A 20,861-nucleotide genomic window follows, 5' to 3' on the forward strand; every position below is an offset into this window, starting at 1 on the left:
GAGACAGCTCAGGGGGCAGGAGTGTATGGAGGAATGGACACTGGGAAGAGGTAACTATGGGGAGGAAGTGGGAGGGGAGCTGTTGCATTGTCGTAAACTGTGGTCAATGACATGAGATAAAGTATATGTGAATTGCTGTATGGAAAGTGAATTTGCTCTGTAAATCTTCACCCAAATCACAATAAAAAAAAAAAATTAAATGACAAAAAAAAAAAAGCACTACTTCAAGAAACCATAAGATATTTACATAAATGGAAGAACATACCTTGCTTATGGATAGGAAGATTCAAGATTGAACATTGTGAACTGCCCAACTCAAAACTCACTGCCATCGAGTCGGACCCAAGTTATAGTGAATTATATTGACCCCTCCTTGGGTTTCCGAGGCAGTATCACTACGGAAGTAGATTGCCCAACCTTCATTCCAAGGAGTGGCTGTTGTTGTTGTTATGTGCTGTTGAGTCAGATCCAACTCATAGCGACCCCTCCTTGGGTTTCTGAAGTGGTATCGCTATGGAAATAGATTGCCCAACCTTCTTTTCGAGGAGTGCTTCTGGTTAGCAGTCAAGTGCCTTAGGCACCATGCTACCAGAGTTCCTCAAGGGGTGGCTGCCTTCTGGTTAGCAGTCAAATGCCTTAGGCACTACACCACTGGAGCTCCTCTGAACTACTCAAAGCAATCTATATATTCAATGCAATCCCAATCCAGATCCCATTAACATTCTTTAAGGACATGGAAAAATCAATCACTATTTTTATATGGAAAAGAAAGAGACCTCGGATAAGCAAAGCACTACTGAAAAAGAACAATAAAGTAGGAGGTCTCAACTGCCGGATCTGGAAACCAACTGTACAACCACAGTAGTCAAAACAGCCTCGTATTGGTACAATGACTGACACATAGACCAGTAGAGTAAAATTGACAACCCAGAAATAGATCCATCAACTTATGGTTAGCTGATTTTTGACAAAGGGCTGAAATCCATTTAATGGGGAAGAGATTGTCTCTTTAACAAATGGTGCAGGCAAAACTGGATATCCATTTGCAGAAAAATGAAACAAGAGTACCTCACACCATACACAAAAACTAACTCCAGATATGGAACAAAGACTTGAATGTGAAACCTGAAACTGTAAAGTTTCTCAAGGAAAAAATAGGGACAAATTTAGGGGCCCTAATTTAGGGCATAAATAGACTGTCAAGCATACCCCAAAATGCACCAACAGCAGAAGATAAACTAAATGAATGGGACCTTCTAAAAATTAAATTTTTATGTGCTTCCAAAGACTTCTCCAAGAGAGAACCTACAGCTTAGGAAAAAATATTCAACAGTGATACATCTGACAAGGAACTTATCTCTGAAATTTATAGAAAACTCCAACACCTCAACAACAAAAAGACAATCCAATTTAAAAATGGGCAGAAGACATTAATAGACACTTCACCAAAGAGGATATTCAGGTGGGCAACAAACACATGAAGAAATGTTAACGATTATTAGCCATTGTTGTTGTTGTTGTTGTTGTTATGTGCCGTCGAGTCGGACCTGACTCATAGCGACCCCTCCTTGGGTTTCTGAGGCAGTATCACTACGGAAGTAGATTGCCCCATCTTCCGAGGAGTGGCTGGTGGGTTTGAACCGCCAGCCTTCTGGTTAGCAGTCAAGTGCTTTAGCCACTATGCTACCAGAGCTCCCTATTAGACATTAGAAAGATGCAAATCAGAAAATGAGGTACCATCTGGCCCCAGCACTAAGGGCAATGTTGAATAAGAAAGAAAGTAACAAATGCTGGCAAGGATGTGGAGAGATTTAGACTGTCATACACCACTGGTGGGACTGTAAAATGATACAACCACTGTGGAAAGCAGTATGGTGATTCCTTAAAAAGCTGGAGTTAGAAATACCATTTGACCTAGCAATCCCAGTACTTGGTATATATCCTGAAGAAGTGAGAGCCAAGACAAGAACAGATACATGCCCATGTATGTTCATCGTAGTCCTGTTTACAATAGCAAAAAGATGGAATCAACCTACATGCCCATCAGCAGAAGAAAACCATGGTATATACACACAATAGAATAGTATGCAGCACTAAAGGATAGTGTAGAATCTACAAACACCACATAATGTTGGATGAACTTGGAGGACATTATGCTTAGTGAAATAAGTCAATCACAGAAGGACAAATACTGTATTAGTTCATTATTGTAAAAAGAGAAGGAAAGGTTTATATATGGAAGGAAACTTTCTTTGTTGGTTACCAGAGGTGAGAGGGGAGGGGAGGGAACACTGAAAAATAAATAAATAGAGTAAATTAAATACTTTAATTAACAGGAAAAAAACTACTAAAAAAAAGGTGATTGTCTACTGGCCTTCTGGTTTCATATTGTATAGCTCCTCTGCACTATTATTTACCTATATCTCCATAATTTATGTTACTCAGCTCCTCTTATATATACTTTGTAAAGAGCTCTGGTAGCACAGTGACTAAGGCATCTGACTGCTAACCAGAAGGTTGGTGGTTCAAACCCACCAGCCACTCTGTGGAAGCAAGATAGGGCAATCTACTTCCATAAAGATTTACTGCCTCAGAAACCCAATGAGGGTTTGAGTTGGAGTCAACTTGATGGTAGTGGGTTTGGTTTTGGTTACATATACTTTGTAAATTTCTAGAACATCCTCTGTGTGCCATAATTCTTAATTTTTCTTCAGTACTTTGCCTGAGCTTTGACAGAGCTTCTAGAAGCCGAGATGGTAGTTTGGTAAATTCTTGCCTCATTGGATATGCTTGTATGTTTGTTGTTTCTTTTATAGACAGTTCAAGAAGAAGAAAGAGAAATTTACAGACAGCTGCTACAGATGGTCACAGGGAAACCGTTTTCAGTAGCCAAACCCACTACACATTTTCCTTTACACCTGTGAGTCACAGAAATATATTTTAATTGAATAAATTCTACAATTTGTTATTTGATATTGAAGCTATGTTCTTCTCTTGCTAGGTCTCGGTGTCTTAGTTCCAGTAAGAATACTTTGAAAGATCCACTGTTTAAAAATGGAAATTCTTGTGCCACTCAGATCATTGGCTCAGATACTTCATCGTCTGGATCAGCCAGTATTTTAACTACCCAGGAACAACTATCCCACAGTGTATACCCCTTATTATCTTATACACCAGAAGTTGTTGCACTTGGACCGAAAGATTCAGATCCTCTCCATCAACCACACCATCACCACTCTGTTCCACATCAGCCAGATACCTTACCAGCTTCGAATACACAATCTGAAGGTAAAAATGGTACCATAAAAATGTATTTTAATCCTCATTGCCAATTGGAGCTCTGGTGGCATAGTGGATAATGGATAACCTGAAGGTCAGCAGTTCAAACCCACCAGCTGCTCCACGGAAGGAAGATGGGACGATCTACTTCTGTAAAGATTTACAGCCTGTTTATTGAATCTATGTTAATTACAGGCAAAATTGTTATACATATATAACTCAATTAAAGTATAAGATAACTTAGATAGTTATAATTTAGGTAACCAGGCCATTAATAAACTAAATATACAAATAACATACTTTTTTTCTTACATGGTGAGGCAAATGATTTGATAGAACATTTTATTTAAAAGGTTCACTTCCTGTGCAGAGTCTAGAGTCAGTACATTCAGTCCAGTTAGTTAGCACTTTCTCTGTTTCTAGTACTTTACAATAAAAATTAGGTAGTCTCAAGTTCTAGGAGATTTGAAATTTCAAATAAGCTTTGAAGTGTAAGTATTTATTACATAAATGTACTAAATCTGTATAGAAGATTTATTATACATTTTAGAATGGTTGTGGAGAAGTTTTAGAAACAGCTTCCAGGTAACTGTCTTTCATTTTCTTAGAAGCAATCCAGTAAATTAAAGTTTTGCTGTGATAGGTTTTTTGTTTCCTTAGTTTTCCCCCTTTTATAGGTATGTATTATGTGTATATGTGTAGTAGATATTAGGTATGTAATTAAGTACAAGTTTTAGATTAAATGGTTAGAGTTTAGGGATCTTTTGAGAGGGAGAATGCCAGTTTGAGGGTCTATCCTCCTCCTTTGGCTTGTCTGATTTTTTAAAAAAAATCCATTCTACACTTCCTGAACATTCTCATTTGGGCATTTAAGTTTTTGGTTATAAATGGTTACAAATCATTATAAAGCTACACATATTCATGAAAACTTGTGTGAAATCTTGTTAGATGATTGAGAACTGCCATTTCAAACAGAAAGAAACCTTTTGACCTCAGAAACATGTCTTGTTTGATGCTTAGGTACAGCCAAACTGGAACAGATAGTAGATTACATGGTTAATTACTTTCTTGTAACATATAAGTGTACTCTAAATGAGGTTGTAATCGAGCACTTTGGAAGGACGTAGTTCCTGTTTCTGAGAAATATTCAATGCAGAAAGTAATGATAGGATGTTAAGATTATTCTTTTCAGACTGCTGCTTCTCCTATAGTTGTATTTCTCTTCCTCTCTGTCTTTCTCTCTTTCTCCCTTCCTCTCTCTTTCTAAGACCTTATTCAGTTTCATGGTAGTTCATGAACTAAAGCTTTTTAAGAAATCTTGGCATGTTCTTGTTCCCCAGGAACAGAAGGAGGAAACACAGGGAGCAAGCATAGCCCAGGAGTAGATGCTGAAGGACAACTCTGCTTGTATTTCAAAGTGACTGTCTTATTTGTGAAGGCATGCTCTTCACTAAGACCTGTTTCTGGTCTCAGTGAAAATGGACCTGCCTCCTTTCTCTTCCATCTTACCTTTGTCTTTATGCTATGTTATTTTTGTGGAAATAGAATATAATGAAGTATGGGAGCTTGAATTATAGATATCTAGAAAGTATAACTATGGAATTTTATTAATAATGAAATGCCCTTGTTTCTTTGTTTAGGATCAGACTCTGTCATTTTACTCAAAGTGAAAGATTCCCAGACTCCAGCTCCCAGGTAAACTTTGGAAAAAGGTCATTCTTAACACTATTGTTTTCCCTCTCTTTAGTTACAATTTCTTTACAACCACTAAGAGTTAATATAAAAGGTAAAACTGCCTCAATTCAGATATTTATCATGTGTTGTCTGAATTATTTTGATGACTTTCTAATTGATCTTTCTTCCCCCAGCCTTCATTTTGTCCTTCATTCCATCTTTTACCATATTCTCAATCCATTCTCTTCCTTGTTCTTTGGTCCATGTCCCATGCTGCAGCCAGAGTGATCTTTCTAAAATGCATTTTCATTGAACTCTTTCAAGGGCACCTTATCAGACAGAATCAAGTCTAAACTCCTTAGTGTGGTATACAGAGAACTTCAACAAGTCTCATTTCCTATTATACATTCTTTCCTTTAACAAATATTTATTGAGAGCTTACTGTGTGCCAAATACTAGTAGACACTGGGAATAACAGCTGTGAACAAAATGCAAGTTCTCAAGGAGCTTCTAGTTGAAGGGAGGGATAGGGACAAATAATGAACAAATAAACATATTCCAGGTAGTGATAAATAGTGATAAGAAAAAGAGAGCAAAAAGACTAGGGTGAGGGAGCAAGTCTCTGATAAGATGAAATTTGAGCAGAGAGACATGGTAGAGGTGAAGAAGAGTACCATTTGGAAATATAAGACTCTTTTGTGTGTTTTTTATGCTGGGATATTTTCAGTTCTGTAAGTATGATATGAACTTTCTTGCCTTCAGATTCAGTGTTCATTCTGACTGGAGTGTCCTCCTCATGTTAGCTTGTCTATCTGACAGTGGTCTCCTTATTCTTTAAGTCTCAATTCATATGAGATCTTCTAGATATCAAGTACTTTTTTTCTTTGTAATTCAGTAGGTTATGTATTGTATTGTATTGTATTGTTACGTCTTTGCCATATATGGCCTTGGCAATTCAGTTGATAATACCTGCTTTCCATTCAGAAGCTTAGGGATAATAGCATGTTCTTTTTTTTATCTCAGTTCTCCTATTTCTTTGTAGCTCCTATACATGTTCTAAACTCGAGATTTTTTTTTTGAACTCTAGATTTTTTTTTTTTTTTTTTAATCTCTATTTGTTATAGTTCTCACGGAGACTTTGTAGTTTGGGTTCTCTATTATTTCTGTATTTTTTGGAGTCAGCCCTGGATTCAGATTTTGACTTTTCCAGTAAAGAACCTCAGTTCTTTATAAAGTGCTGGTATTAATAGTTTACCACTGAATTGTTGTGACGATCACTTAGATAAAGCATGTGGTACACAAAAGTAGATGTGCTTTCTGGGAAGAAGTTGATCTCGGGTGAAGAATGCTCTCATTTCCTTAATGATTCTTTTTGAAGTCTCCGTTTCCTTTATGGAGGATTTCTCCAAGTGATGACTAAGAATGAGGTGGAAGGAGAAAAACTCTTTTGGGATGGCTGATTGAGTAAAAGCTGTTTGTTGAAGTTGAAGCCTGCTTTCCCACAGCTTGGTTGATCGGCTCTCAAGTCTTAAACTCCCACTACTGCCTCACAATTAAGTTCCAGCAAAGAAGACGTGCCTTTATTTCCCAAAATATACCATGCTGTTTTATGCCTCTGTGCCTTTATACATTCTAATCCATCTGCCTGGAATTCCACTTCTCTCCTTGTCCACTTGATAAACCCTTATTTTGCTTTTCACAATCTGATGCAGGCATTATTTTGTCTTAGAAGCTTTCTGACTTCTCCAGATAACATTAGTTCTTCCATCCAGAAGTACTTCTATCTCTGTACTTTGCTTATTACTAATATTATTACACTTATCATCCAGTGCTGATCATAGTGCCAGACATGTGATGGGTTCTTATTAATTAAATCTTTGTTAAATGAATGAATTTCCTGGAGAACACGAAATGCTCTGTTGAATAGCCCAGTATTTATTTCATCCTCTTGGGTTAATGCCTTCGTCTGTTGAAAGACACTGTATAGTAGTAGAGCATGGGTCTTTGGAATTGGACAAACATGGTCCAATCATGGCTCTTCCAAGACAAATTCTCCTTTGAACCTCAGTTTCCATTTCTGTATAGTATGAGTAATAATTCTTTGTTATATATTATATTGAAATTTAAATAATAGGGAGATTGTCAAAAGGTTTAGCTAATTGTAAAATAGAATTTTACATGGAGAGCACTAAGTGGATGCTAAATAAATAGTTATTCTTACTGTATCCCTCAGATATATGAGATATAATGTATAGTCTGTTTGGAAAGCAAATTCTCCTGCATTTTGCTTTCCTCAGCCAATGGATACATTGATTAATTGAAGAGAAGTGCTTACACCTGCATTATTCCTCTAGTCAACAAATATTGAATGCCTCTTACTTGCCAGGTACTATTCTGTGTGCGAAGAAAATAGCAATAAACAAAAAAAGACAAAAACCCTTATCCTCATCAAGCTTATATTCTAATAAGGGAAGCAGGCAAACTTGAGTAACATGATCTGTTACTGTGAAATTCTGGATGATTCTTGTCACTTTATATTATATGATAAGTGTGCTCTCATGTTTTATTTGTTTTTAGTATCATATTCTAAATAATCTTCATAGTACTACATCTCTGGCTTTCGATCTTGGCTGTTACATGAATTGTCCACTGTGGCAAGGGGATAAGCCACCTCATGTGTTCTCCTCCCTTTAACCTCACCGAGAGTGGAAAGGCAATAGAACAACATTTTCGTTGTCAAGTCCTAGCCTAAGAGTTACTGGGAACACTAATATTCAAAAGTTATGCTAAGGAGCAAGGGTTGCTCTCTTAGCCCTTGTTTCTAACCTTATAGGACAGATCGAAAGGGACTGTAATCACTGTTTTATAGATCTGGAAACTAGGGCCCATAGAAGTGAAGTGACTTGTTCAAGACCACAGAACTAACAGGGACAGCTCCAGAAGATTCAGGTCTTGTTCTGGTTACATAGTGCCGCTCTGACAAGAAATATACCACAAATGGGATGGCCTTAACGAACAGGAGTTTATTCTTACAATTTGGAGGCTTTAAGTCCAAGTTCAAAGTGCCAAGCTCTAGGGGCTGGGTGAAAGCCCCTCAACCTTGGGGTCCAGCTCTGCCTCCTGCTCCAGACCACTGGAGCTAGAGGCATTTCTTCACTCAGACAGCTGCTGGCTGCTGAGGCTGAGAAGCCCCAAGGTTGACAAGTCAAAAGGCACAGTCCTGATGTTACCAATGCACACAGCAGGCCATTAACTTAAGTCCACTGTAAGTCCCAAGGTCGGCAGAACATAGCAGGCTGCTGAGCAATGACACAACTACATGCAGGGTCCAAGCGTGCCAAAGGCTAGAGACCATTCTCAAAGCTTCTCCTTATATACAGAAAGCAGACCACATACCCAAAGGCAGCTACTCAGCTGCTCCCAGTAGATTCCACCATGGAGTTGATTACCAGTCTCATCGTGGGGAATACTACATCCAGCTGCTCAGCCACTCAACCAGGCCTAGCCAAGCTGACATATAAACATAACCATCACAGGTCTCTTAACTCCTGCTTTGATGCTCTATCTGCTTCTTTTATGTATATATATAGGAGTTTTCTTTGGAAAAGTGTTTACTTTTCTATTTGTTTCTATGAGAGACCCCTCAGTTAGGGGTTGTAGGGAGATGAGGAAGTTTGATAAGAGCAAGAAGCACTACAACAATTAACATGCCTGGGACTCTGCTAAGCATTATTCACTTGGATTGTCAGCAGGAGCCATATGGAATAGAATTGGCCTCTCATCATATTTTGTTGATCTTCTGCTTTGGTTCACTCACTCATTAACCATTTGGTATGGACTGTTCTGTGGGTAAGCAGCCCTGGTAGTGCAGTGTTAAATGTGCCCCTGCTAGCCAGAAGGTTGACAGTTCAAACCCACCAGCTGCTGTGTGGGAGAAAAGACCTGCTGATCTGCTTCCATAAAGTTTACAGCCTTGGAAACCCTATGAAGCAGTTCTGCTCTGTCCTATACTTGCCCTAAAGGGTCGTTATGAGTTGGAATTGACTCAGTGATAATAGGTTTTCATTTTGTGGATAGGGTTTTTCTGTATCTGCTATGATTGGGTCAGTACATTTTGAATCAAGTAGACTGATAAGAAATTGTTGAAGAACCTGTAAGATTTTATTTACTCTTTAATAAATCTGTCAGTCTGAACCATTTCAGAAGAGTAAAGTTACAGTTTAATATATTTTTTTGATAAGTGATATGCTCTTTCACAAGTTTGTCTCATGCAAGCAGGGAGCTTTGCTAAACTTAATTTCTGTGCTGAACCTTAGGTCATCTTTTTAACTAATATGCATGCAAATGACTCATTTGTGTTCCTTTAGGTCCCAGTTACAATTATTTTATGTAATTTAAGGAGCTCCTATATTTATTATAAAGGAGCTCTGATAGCACAGTAACTAAGGCATCTATCTGACTGCTAACCAGAAGGTTGGTAGGTTGGTGGTTCAAACCCACCAGCCACTTTGTGGAAACAAGCCTGGGCAATCTACTTCTGTAAAGATTTACCACCTCGGAAACCCAGTGGGGGTTGCTATGAGTCGGGATCGACCCGGTGACAGTGGGTTTGGGTTTTTTTTTTTTTTTTTACTTATTTCATACTTGTGAAAAATTCTTATAAGCAGTTTAAATGATTGGCTTTGTTGGTGAAGATATTTGTGTTTTCTCATAAACCACCTGCTCATTTGTCACATTTTTTTCTTTTAACACCAATAGTCCTACCTTTTTCCAGGCAGAGCTGTGGATCAAAGAATTGTAAGTTACTTGGTTTTGGTATCATTTTTCCTTCTTAATCACTTCATTTTCAATTAGAAGAAATCAAACAGTTAATCATCACCCTGCTTATTTTTAGTCATTAAGAATTATCTATTTATACTTTTAAGTTGTTGGGTTTTTTTAAATTCTTTTGGTGACATTTATATGCTCAGATTTATTGAATCTTTAACTTTTTAAATCTATTAAATGACAATTGTTGAAGCCAAATTGAACTGGAAAAATATTTCAAAGTTAACTAATATGTAAAAAGAAAAACAGATATCCTTATTTTTATATTAGTAAAATTAATTTATTGAATAGTTTATATTTTTGGAGTTTGCAAAATCACCGAAAGCATTTAGTCTCTAGGTTTCAAGAATTCACTTTTAGGTATCCAAACTTCCTATTTTTATTGAATTAAAAAAACAAACAGAAAACTCATATTTCTTCTTTTGGCTCATAAATACAGTGATGTTCGAATTACAATTCAGTGGTATCTTCTCCTGTATTACTTTCTCCTTTGGGGTTCGTTACCGTTTTTGGATTTCCAGAATGAAGCTTCACTTAGAACGATGTTCAGAAAAGGACTATACAGTTATAAATATCCACAAAATTTATCTGTTCACATCCAGGGCCAACTGATATTTTTCATAATTTAAATAAAAATGGTAGGATAATTTCAATAATACCAGGCAGTTTCACCCAATGTATTAAAATATAAATGTAGGAATAAGTTACTGTAAAGATTTTAGACTTTCTGTTTGTGAGTTTTGTATTTAATGTTCACTGTGCATCAGCGTTGTACTTGATACTAAGAGGATGGTCTACATTTGTGTCACTATCCTTTTCATACCCTAGAACTAGTGTTTACGATTCTCGAGCAAGGGAGAGATTGCGTCAGATTGAGGAGCAGAAGGCACTGGCATTGCAACTTCAAAATCAGGTAAAAAATTGGCACAGAATTATAAATAGCACATCCAAGTTGAAACTTTTTGGCAAAGTTATTTGAATTTGGGATTAAAGCTGTTGTAATTGCAAGATTGTATCATAGCATAGCATTGCATGATAAGTGATGTCATTTCTTTGTCTAGCCAGTCAGTATTAGTGTACATAAGACAAATAGTGGATTCTTTCATCCCACTTATTCTGAAGTTCTGACTTTCAGAGATTGCAGGAACATTCAGTACATGATGCAGTAGAACTGCATCTTCGTGTACCTCTTGAAAAGGAGATCCCTGTCACGATCACCCAAGAATCAGAAAAGAAGGATCCTAAATCAACTGATAGTGAAGATGAATTTCCTGAAATTACACAGGTAATTTACTACCATAAATTCTCACACTAGCAAATGTTGTGTTTAGAAAGAATGCTTTGGACAGATAAAACATTAAAAATGATAGAACATGTAATACTTAAATTTTATTACATGTGCCTGCCTTCATTTGTATTATATTACCTATCTTGGCTTTATTTTTAAAGGATTAATGAATATTTTTAAAAGAATTAAGATGGCTTTTAGGTGCTTTGATGGTGCTATGGTTAAGGCATTGGGCTGCTAACCAAAAGATTGGCAGTTCAAGCCCACCAGTTGCTCTGCAAGAGAAAGATGAGGCTGTCTGCTTCCATAAAGATTTATAGCCTTGGAAACCCTGTGGGGGTCAATAAGAGTCAAAATTGACTCGATGGCAGTGGGTTTGGTTTTGGATTTAACTACTTCAGTGAAAAAGCAGTTAATAAGTTTACATTTCATTTCATGTCCGTTTTGACTTAATGAATGTGTACAGTACTTTGGCATCAGATGGTAAGTTCAGGCTTACTATTAATAAATTATTTTTTAAATTGTTAAGTAGTAGATGGTGCCTGGCTACCACTGTCAACCACTCAATCTGTGTAGGAGATCTGAGTAGAGTGGGAGAACAATGTGGAACAAAATTCAAAATCTAAAAAAAAAGCAAGTTTGCTGGTCTGATGGAGCCTGGTGAGACCCCTGAGACTGTGGCCCCAGCTACCCTTCAGGTCTGGAATGGAACTCACTCCTGTGGCTTCCAGCCAAATAATAGACAGGCATATGGGGTGAACATTTACATCAGGTTGATATACTACTTGGAGTGTATCATGGGAGAATGGAAGGAAGGGCGTTATATGCACAAGGAGACAGCTGGGGGGTGGGAGTGCATGGGAGGGAAGGATGCAGGGAAGAGGTAACTACGGGGAGGAAGTAGGAAAGAAGTAGGAAAGAGCTGTTACATTGTGAGGAACTGCAAAAATGTGTATGAACTGCTGTATGGAAAATGAATTTGCTTGATAAACTTCCACGCAAATTACAATAAAAAATTTTTTAAAAATTATTCAGTAGTAAAAGCCAAGTATAGAAAAATTGGAAAATACATAAAAATCTGTAGATTTTAAAACAGTATGTTCCTTAATCTACATGTCTCTGAAAAACTGTCATATAATTGGTAAGTGTAACACATTTATTGTAGTTATGGTAGATTCCATATTTCACATTAGGAAAAAAAAAGTCTAGGAAAATAGTATCTAAAAAGATACTATCTTTACTCCTTTACTGTCTTTTGAGAAATAAAGTATGTGCTCTGTTTCTCAGGAAGCCATTTGGACCAGAGATATAAAACATAATTACCCCATCTCATGGGCTTAGAAAAATCAATAGCAGCAGGTTATTTCAGACTTTAGAAATAATAGGAAACAAGCGTCCATGTGTGCTAAAAAAGAATGGAGGCCAACATGGGATGGAAGGTAATAATCAGGGAGATTTACTGAGAAGGAATAGGAAACAAAATGTTAGTCAGAAGTAAAATAAGCAGTAATGTAGTCTGGGGATAGTATAGGGCTTGGTGAGAAATCCAGCCTGAAGCCATGTATTTTTGATTTCTTGACACTTTTTTGGTTCCCTAGGAAATGGAGAAAGAAATAAAGAATGTATTTCGTAACGGGAATCAGGATGAAGTTCTCAGTGAAGCATTCCGCTTAACTATTACACGCAAAGATATTCAAACTCTAAACCATCTAAACTGGCTCAATGATGAGGTAATCTTATGCCCTTTTTTTGTATTCAAATAGTAAGTAAACATTATTTGGAAACTAAATGAAGGACATTAGTTCACCCTTTCTCAAAAGGTGCTTCTTAGATGATCTGCTTCAGAATCACCTCTCAAAGACCTCTCTATTTTGAATAAGTATGAGGGAGTGTGGGGAGAGATGCAATTTTAACAGACATCTCAGGTGATTTTTATATACTTTAAAGAACCAGGCATCTGTCCTTCATTCAGTTCAGCTGAGCATGTTGTGGCATGAAGAAATACTTTGGGATTTTTAAATAGGAATCCATCTCTACTTCCTTTTCTATCTCTGAGGAGCCCTCATGGTGCAGTGGTGTAGCACTCAGCTGCTAATTGAAAGACTGGCAGTTTGAACCCATCAGCTGCTCCATTGGAGGAAGATGTGGCAGTCTGCTTCCATAAAGGTTTACAGCTTTGGAAACCCTGTGGGGAAGTTCTCCTCTGTTATGTAGGGTAGCTATAAGTTGGAATCAAATCTGCAGCCATGGGTTTGGGTTTGGGTTTTTTTCTGTCTCTGCTTGTTCTAGGCTACTTAAGTTATGAGACATAAGCTTTCTAAGATAGTCTCCATTAATAATTTTTTAAAAAAAACTGACATTGAAAAAATTGTATTACTATTCAGTATTTGATGTAGTGAGGAAAAAAGTATGGCCCTCAACTCTAAATTCCACTTATTAAGTATACCAATTACACTACAATCTTTAAACTGATCTCTCCTAGTCTTATACTGGTGGGAACCTGTTTTATTTCAAAAGAATATTTGTATGGCAAAAGAAGAAAACTGGTGTGGGCATCTTTTCCTTTACTTAAGTACCTCCTTTCTTAGGCTCACTAAGAGTATCCCTGCCTGATGTGGGTATACTCAAGCTTCAAAGCTGTGGAGGAGTTTCAGATACTCAGTGTTGTAAATACTAGATACTGTAGATACTAATTGCCTATTCTTGCACACCTTCCAAATAATAATATTGGCTAACAACTACTGAATATTTACTTCATGTTAGGCATGATAAGCTACAGTTTTATCATCTCCATTTTATAGATGAGGAAAGCTGGTATATAAAGACTAAGAAACTTGCAAGATCACACAGCTAATAAGTAACAGAACCAGTATTCAGACCCAAGCATTGTATCTTATTTGTTATACCATACCATCTCAGAATCTTATATTGGATTCTGTCTTAGGATCAGGTATATAGAACTTTGGAGCCATAGATCAGTCCTAGTAAGTTGATTTTCTCTAGGGCCACTAGCCCTATTCTCTTTGTCATCAGTCTTTTTATAAGATAAAAGTTTCAAAAGCTCATCACTCCCTAAATAATATCTTTGACCAAGATCGGTAGAGAAGGCACATTTTTATAGTCTTGCTTTAGGGGAAACCACTTTTGTTCTTTGGGCTCAGAAATGTAACATTAGAACATTGGATCAAATAATAGGAGGGGAAGGAAAAAGGGAACTCTCAGCAAATCAAAGGGCAAAATGAAAATAAAGGACAGATAAAAGTATCCAGTGATCAGGTGTGTTTGATTTGGAGACAGTAATCTATGTTTTCTTGCCATTTTTTTTTTCTGCCTGTCACTGATTGAGGGGAGGGGTTCAGTTTTTCCAACTGAAAATTGGAAATTTACTGTTGTAAATTTTGTAAAATCTTCTAGGGGGCAGCAGTGAGTAGGACATGAGCAGACTTCTTGCTATTTGGTGTGGCATTTACCTCTGAGATCTCTTACAGAGGCAGCATTCATCAGGACATATTTTCCATTCCCTGAGCCCATTAGAGACTGGATTTTTAGCAAGCAAAGTTAATGGAAATGACATTATTTAGAGGAGACAAGGGGAAGGAAAGATTCCTTGTCTATTTTATCCACGTCACACCTACTCATAATTTTTGTAGGGAGTGCTTACGCCTGCTGGATTCAGAATAATGTTAATCTTGCGAACAGGTGCCATTTCATATGTTCATGATGATGATGATAACTATTTTTAAAAGCACCATTTTCAAAGTACCACACTTCTTAAGCTTTCACAATTAATTGCCCTTGAGAAGCTAACACTCTGATGGAATATAGTATGTATCCATAAATACTGGTACACATTTAAAAATACTTAATTCTCTTTCTCAATTGTGGCTCTCAATCTTTGGAAAGTAATTTCTCATTTCTTAAATGTTATTCTTCCCTCAAACAGAAATTCTTATTTATAACCAATTCTCCTCTTTTTAAATATCCTGTCAATTTTATAGGATTTTTAAAAAAGCTTTATCCAGGGTAGATGAGTAACACATTATTCTTAACATTTTATAGACAAGGAATAAGATTTAGGAGGTGAAAGGAGTAAGATTTAGTGTATAAGGAAAATAAAATCTAGAAGTTGTCCTGTAATTTTCTGTACAGACTACCCTTTCTCTGGTTTCTTTCCTAAAAGAGTAGGCTATAGTGCATTTTCATACAATAGCCTTTAAAAGGGAGCTCTGGTAGCATAGTGCCTGAGGCATTTGACTGCTAACCAGAAGGATGGTGGTTCAAACCCACAGCCACTCCTCAGAAGGAAGGTTGGGCAATCTATTTCCATAGTGATACTGCCTCGGAAACCCAAGGAGGAGTCACTATGAGTTGGATCCGACTCAATGGCGGTGAGTTAGAGTGAGTTTTTGAGCAGTGAGTTTTTGAGACTTTAAAAAAATATTTATGAATTATATTATAAATGGATGAAAGTTAAATTCCATATAGCTTCAAAGCACTAATGAGTGACAAGATTGTGTTTTACCTCAACATAAGAAAATGGAACTTTTCAAAAATGGAGTGGAGGAATAGGCTGCCTTGTGAAGAATACAAAAGGAGGCTGAAAGACTGATAATATCAGAGCTGTTGTAAATGGGGCTTTCTATACTGAGTCAGGAGATGAATTATTAATAGAAATATCTAATTAAGGGAAGGAGGATAGGGTTAAAGAGAGGAGGAATTAATTGTAAAATAGATTGAAAGTCACATGAAGTATTTTAAAATGAAGTTTATACTAGAAATTACTTATTATATGTTATTGGAATAGATAGGAGCTCTGGTAGCATAGTGCCTAAGGCATTTGACTGCTAACCAGAAGGCTAGTGGTTTAAACCCACCAGCCATTCCTTGGAAGGAAGGTTGGGCAATCTACTTTCATAGGATACTGCCTTGGAAACCCAAAGTGGGGTCCCTATGAGTCGGGTCCAACTTAACGGCACATAACAACAACAAATTTGGAGTAGATGACTTCTGAAATCCCTTCTGATTTTAAGATGAGTTAATGATCTTGAGGAGAGGACTGTTTTGGGCTTTGTATGTCTTTGTATGGGCAGATGGTTCTGCTGCTTAGAGGGTACAGGGTGCAAGGCATCTGATAAATTTAGAAATACATGGAAATAATATAGGCATATAAGTATATGGATTTTATGTCTGCTTCTGGTCATGCCTGAAGTAAAAGGAACCAGGTATACCCTTTTCAACTTAGCTAAAAAACTAGAAAAAGTATATGAAACAAAAAGTTTTCAGACAATGGATAACAGGCAATGCAGGGCAGTGATCCCCTAGAGAAGAGTGACCCTGATGATGTCCCCAGCTTACTGGGATGATGTGTGTATTTGGGGGTGAGGGGTAGAGGGATTGGCAGTGCCTGGCAATCTTGCTGAGTTGAGACAGTTAAGAGTGAATTCAGGGAAACCAAAACAACTAAGCTTTGTAAGGCAGAATACTGGAGGGGCGATTACTGCACAAAGAGAAAGCTCCAGAGATCTGCAGAGGGATCCACTCAGGTCTTTGGATGAGTACTGATGTGTGCATGTCAGAAAGAAAGTATCAGAGGCTGGGGAAAGAACCACCAGAAGGTAGGAATCAGCAGTCCTCACAGCTAACACAGGGCTGAGAATAGTTCATGTTCCAACCAGCCAGAGTGGAGACCTTAAGTCACAGGGCATTGAATAGATCCCTCAGAGTTAGGGCCAAATTATAAAGGCTGCTCTGGATCCATTGTCATACAGCTTGAAAATAAGCCTTGAAAACTTAAAACTGGATTCAGGTAACTTAACTATCACAGAACAAAGTGTGACAATATTTAAAGGAATATAACAAATTCCAGCACCCAACAGTGTAAAATTCCTACTATCCAGCATCCAATCAAAAATGACCAGGCCTGCAAACACGGCGAAAAATACAACACATAATAAGGGGGAAAAAAATCAATCGCTAGAAACAGACCCAGAAATGACAAAGATGATTGAATTAGGCCTGCAAACATGGAGACAAATACAACACATAATAAGGGGAAAAAAAATCAATCGCTAGAAACAGACCCAGAAATGACAAAGATGATTGAATTAGCAGAGAAAGATGTTAAAACACCTATCATAAATATACTCTATACATTCAAGATGGTAGAGGACAAATGGAGATTATTAAGAGAGAAATGGAAGATATTTTTTAAAAGACCCAAGTTGAACTTCTAGAGATGAAAAAAAAAGTAATATCTGAAATGAAGAATACATGGGATAAGATTAACAGCATATTAAACACTGCATTAAAAAAAATTAGTGAATCTGAAGCTATAGCAATAGAAACCATCCAAAATGAAACACAAATAAAAGGCTAAAGAAGGATGATTAGGACATCAGTGAGCTGAGAGATGATAGGAGTCTTACATGTAATTGGAATTCCAGAAGGAAAGATGGTGGGGAGAGAGTGTCATAAAAAATGTTTAAAGAAGTAATGGTGAAAGACTTTCCAAATTTGAAAACTATAAACTGACAGAAACAGGAAATTTAGCATACCTCAAGTAGAAGAAGCAGCACAGTATATAATAATCAAATTGCTGAAAACAAATGATAAAAAGATATTGAAACCAACCAGAGGAAAAAAGACACATTACATACAGTGGAACAAACACAAGAATGACTGTTTTGGTCAGAAACCATCCTCGTAGGCCAGAAGACAGTATACAAAGTACTGAGACTTTATCAACTTAGATTCTATCTCCAGCAAAAATATCTTTAAAGCAATAAGGCAGAGTGTTTTCTCAGCAAACAAAAGCTGAGAGAATTCACCACCAACAAACCTTCACTGTAAGAAATATTAAAAGAAGTTCTTTGGGCAGAAGAAAAATATCACATGGAAATTTGATTCTACCCAAAAAGATTGAAGAACAGTGGAAATGGAAGACAATTGACTTAAAGCAAAAATAAAACAGTGTGTTGAGGGATTTATAACATGTAGAACAGGTGGGACAAATGGAAATAAAGAGAGCCAGATAGTAGATTTAAACCCAGCCATATTGATGAGCACATCAAATGTAGATCTAAACCAGCACTGTCCAGTAGAACTATAATGTGAGCCACATATGCAATTTATAAATTTTTAATAGTCACATTAATAAAAGTAAAAAGAGACAGGTGAAATTAATTTTAATAATATATTTTACCTAACCCATTATGTCCCAAATGTCTTCTCAGCATTTAATCAATACTAAAATATTAATCAGCTGCTTTACCTTCTTTTTTCCATACTAAAAAAACCGGTTGCCATTGAGATGACTTAGACTCATGGTGACCACGTGTCTGTCAAAGTAGAACTGTATTTTATGGGATTTTCAGTGACTGATTTTTTGGAAACAAGTCACCAGGCATTTCTTCCAAGGATTCTCTCTGAGTTAGATTGAAGCCTCCAACCTTTTGGTTAGCAGCCAAGTGCATTAACCTTTTGCACCACCCAGGCACTCCAATTGATAGAATAAGTAGCTAGAAAGTCAGTAAGGATGTAGAAGACTTAAAACAGGTACATAGATCCCATGTGCTCAAATGTTTTTGAATATGAAACACTTTCTTTACACAGGTCTACATGCTCTGTCTCATGTGCAGAAACAAGATGTTTGTAGCATCTCCTGTCTCTTTATTTTCTTTCCAGGACACTGTTCTCTCTCTCATCCCTTGCTATTTATTTCCGTAGTTGAGTTGGGAAAGTAGCAAGCCGACATGTCTTCTTGTTGGCTTCATTTTTAATTATCCCCATTTGATTCCAAAATGGAAGAACATTGGACTGTTTGAAAAGTGCATTTCTAACTTCACCAGCTTGAGAAAGGCCATGAGGAAAAGATTCGTTGCAAATATTTGGGGTGGCATGTGGGGTGGTGGTGGATAGAATTGACAGAAAACCTACACACTAGACTGTAAGGATGCTGATGCCATAACTAACCAGGCAGACTACCTATTTTGTAAGAGTCTTCTCTGAAAGGAAAATGATGTCTTTCTGCTGTTTGCCATCATAATAGTCTTGTGTACAGAGACAAAGTATTCTTACTTGATTGGTAGTGAGGAAGTAAGAAATAAATCTTGATAAGGGATATGCCAAGATCACATGATTTTCATTGCAGAATCAGAATCTAGAACCAGATCACATAATTCTTGTCTGGCATTGTAATTTTCAGAACACAAATCTTCAGTGGAAATGGGGAACTGGTAGTGGTCATAGCTTAATAAGTTAATTCTGTTTCCAAGGAGTAATTAAAACTGAGTGATGCTCAGTAAAAGGGAGGAGGGGGGGGGGAACCAGCCTACAAAACATTAAAAGTGAACCTAGGCAAACCTAGCACAGAGATTAGATTTTCCTTAGGGCGTAAAAACTGCTGAAGAAGATAATATAAAATTAGATAAATTAGTCACATGAATATGATTGGTCCACCATATGCTCTGCACTATTACATGCAGATTAAAATGATCAGAATGGAAGGTGTACCATTTCTTATATGATTCATTGGCTTCCACATTGTTTTAGCTTGCCTCTTTAAAGTGTTTCTTAATAGAACCAGTTCTGAAAAACCTGGGAGGTACAAAGGGTCCTATGGAGAATGGTAATTACAGTTGTCATTTTATGACTCCATAAAAGTAGGTGTTGCCTACCTATCTTTATCTAAAAGTGTTGCAATGATTCTAATAATTTGTTACTTGAATTTGTATTTAAGAAAAAGTGTATGTATGTATGTAAAAGTGTATGTATATGTTTCAAGTGCTGAGGAGCAAGGATGTCTCCTTGGGGACTAAGGTGCGCCTGACACAAGCCATGATATTTCCAGTCACCTCGTATGCATGTGAGAGCTGGACAATGAGTAAGGAAGACCGATGAAGAGTTAATGCTTTTGAGTTGTGGTGCTGGTGAAGAATGCTGAAAGTACCATGGACTGCTAAAAGAACTAACAGATCTGTCCTGGAGGAAGTGCACCTGAAATGCTCCTTGGAAGTGAGAATGGCCAGACTTTGTCTCACCTATTTTGGTCATGTTGTCAGAAGGGACCATTCCCTGGAGAAGGATATCGTGCTTGGTAGGGTGGAGGGTCGGTGAAAGAGGAGGAGGCCTTCAACGAGATGGATTGACATGGTGGCTGCGATGATGGGCTCAGGTATAGCAGGGATCATGGAGCTGGCAGAGGATTGAGCAGTATTTCGTTCTGCTGTGCATGGGTCGCTATGAGTCGGAAACGACTCGACGACACCTAACAACAATAATATGTTTACAGTGATGAGTACAATACATACAGCTTTCCTGAAGCCTCCCTTCTTGGTTTCTATAGTAGTGCTAGATCATATCTTATGAGTGAATGACCTCTGACCCATAATATTCAGTGCTACTGTTTAGTTAGTCTCTTGGGTTTTGTAGTTGACAAAGGTAAATTTAATTTAAAAATCAGAATGGAAAGGTAAGGTAAAATTTTAGAAAGGTAAAATTAGAAAAACTGCTTTTTCCCCCCAGTAATAGTTGTCTTGGTCTCTGCTCAGCAGCACGGTCAAGGCCAGGATGTTTAGAACTTTTTTTTAAGCAAATTGGAAGTGTTCAGAGTGTAAACATGGAAAGGGTTAAATATCAAGACTGCAATATTAGTAAATGTTTTACTTCCAAATGCATGACAGAACAATAGTGTGACCAGCTTACTGGACAAGAAGGAAGATACAAATAGCAATGGTCATTTGTGTCATTGTGGTAACATACAGGAAAAGTATTGAATCCTTAGTTGGAAAACATT

At 37.2% G+C, this 20,861-nt stretch overlaps 1 protein-coding gene across 1 annotated transcript in view; it reads left to right on the forward strand.

The window, feature by feature from the left end:
* The window catches only part of SENP1 (SUMO specific peptidase 1), a 67,517-nt gene that overhangs the window by 34,888 nt on the left and 11,768 nt on the right, over positions 1 to 20,861 (forward strand). Inside the window, exons 10-16 of the mRNA XM_042780556.1 lie at positions 2,817 to 2,920; positions 3,002 to 3,288; positions 4,920 to 4,974; positions 9,712 to 9,750; positions 10,609 to 10,693; positions 10,916 to 11,065; positions 12,667 to 12,798. Of these exons, the coding sequence (XP_042636490.1) occupies positions 2,817 to 2,920; positions 3,002 to 3,288; positions 4,920 to 4,974; positions 9,712 to 9,750; positions 10,609 to 10,693; positions 10,916 to 11,065; positions 12,667 to 12,798 (852 nt within the window). The remainder of the gene's footprint in view (positions 1 to 2,816; positions 2,921 to 3,001; positions 3,289 to 4,919; positions 4,975 to 9,711; positions 9,751 to 10,608; positions 10,694 to 10,915; positions 11,066 to 12,666; positions 12,799 to 20,861) is intronic.

The sequence above is a fragment of the Orycteropus afer genome, unplaced genomic scaffold (genome assembly GCF_000298275.1).
Source record: "Orycteropus afer afer isolate SDZICR_OR568_19922 unplaced genomic scaffold, OryAfe1.0 scaffold00045, whole genome shotgun sequence".
Taxonomy (NCBI): Eukaryota; Metazoa; Chordata; class Mammalia; order Tubulidentata; family Orycteropodidae; genus Orycteropus; species Orycteropus afer.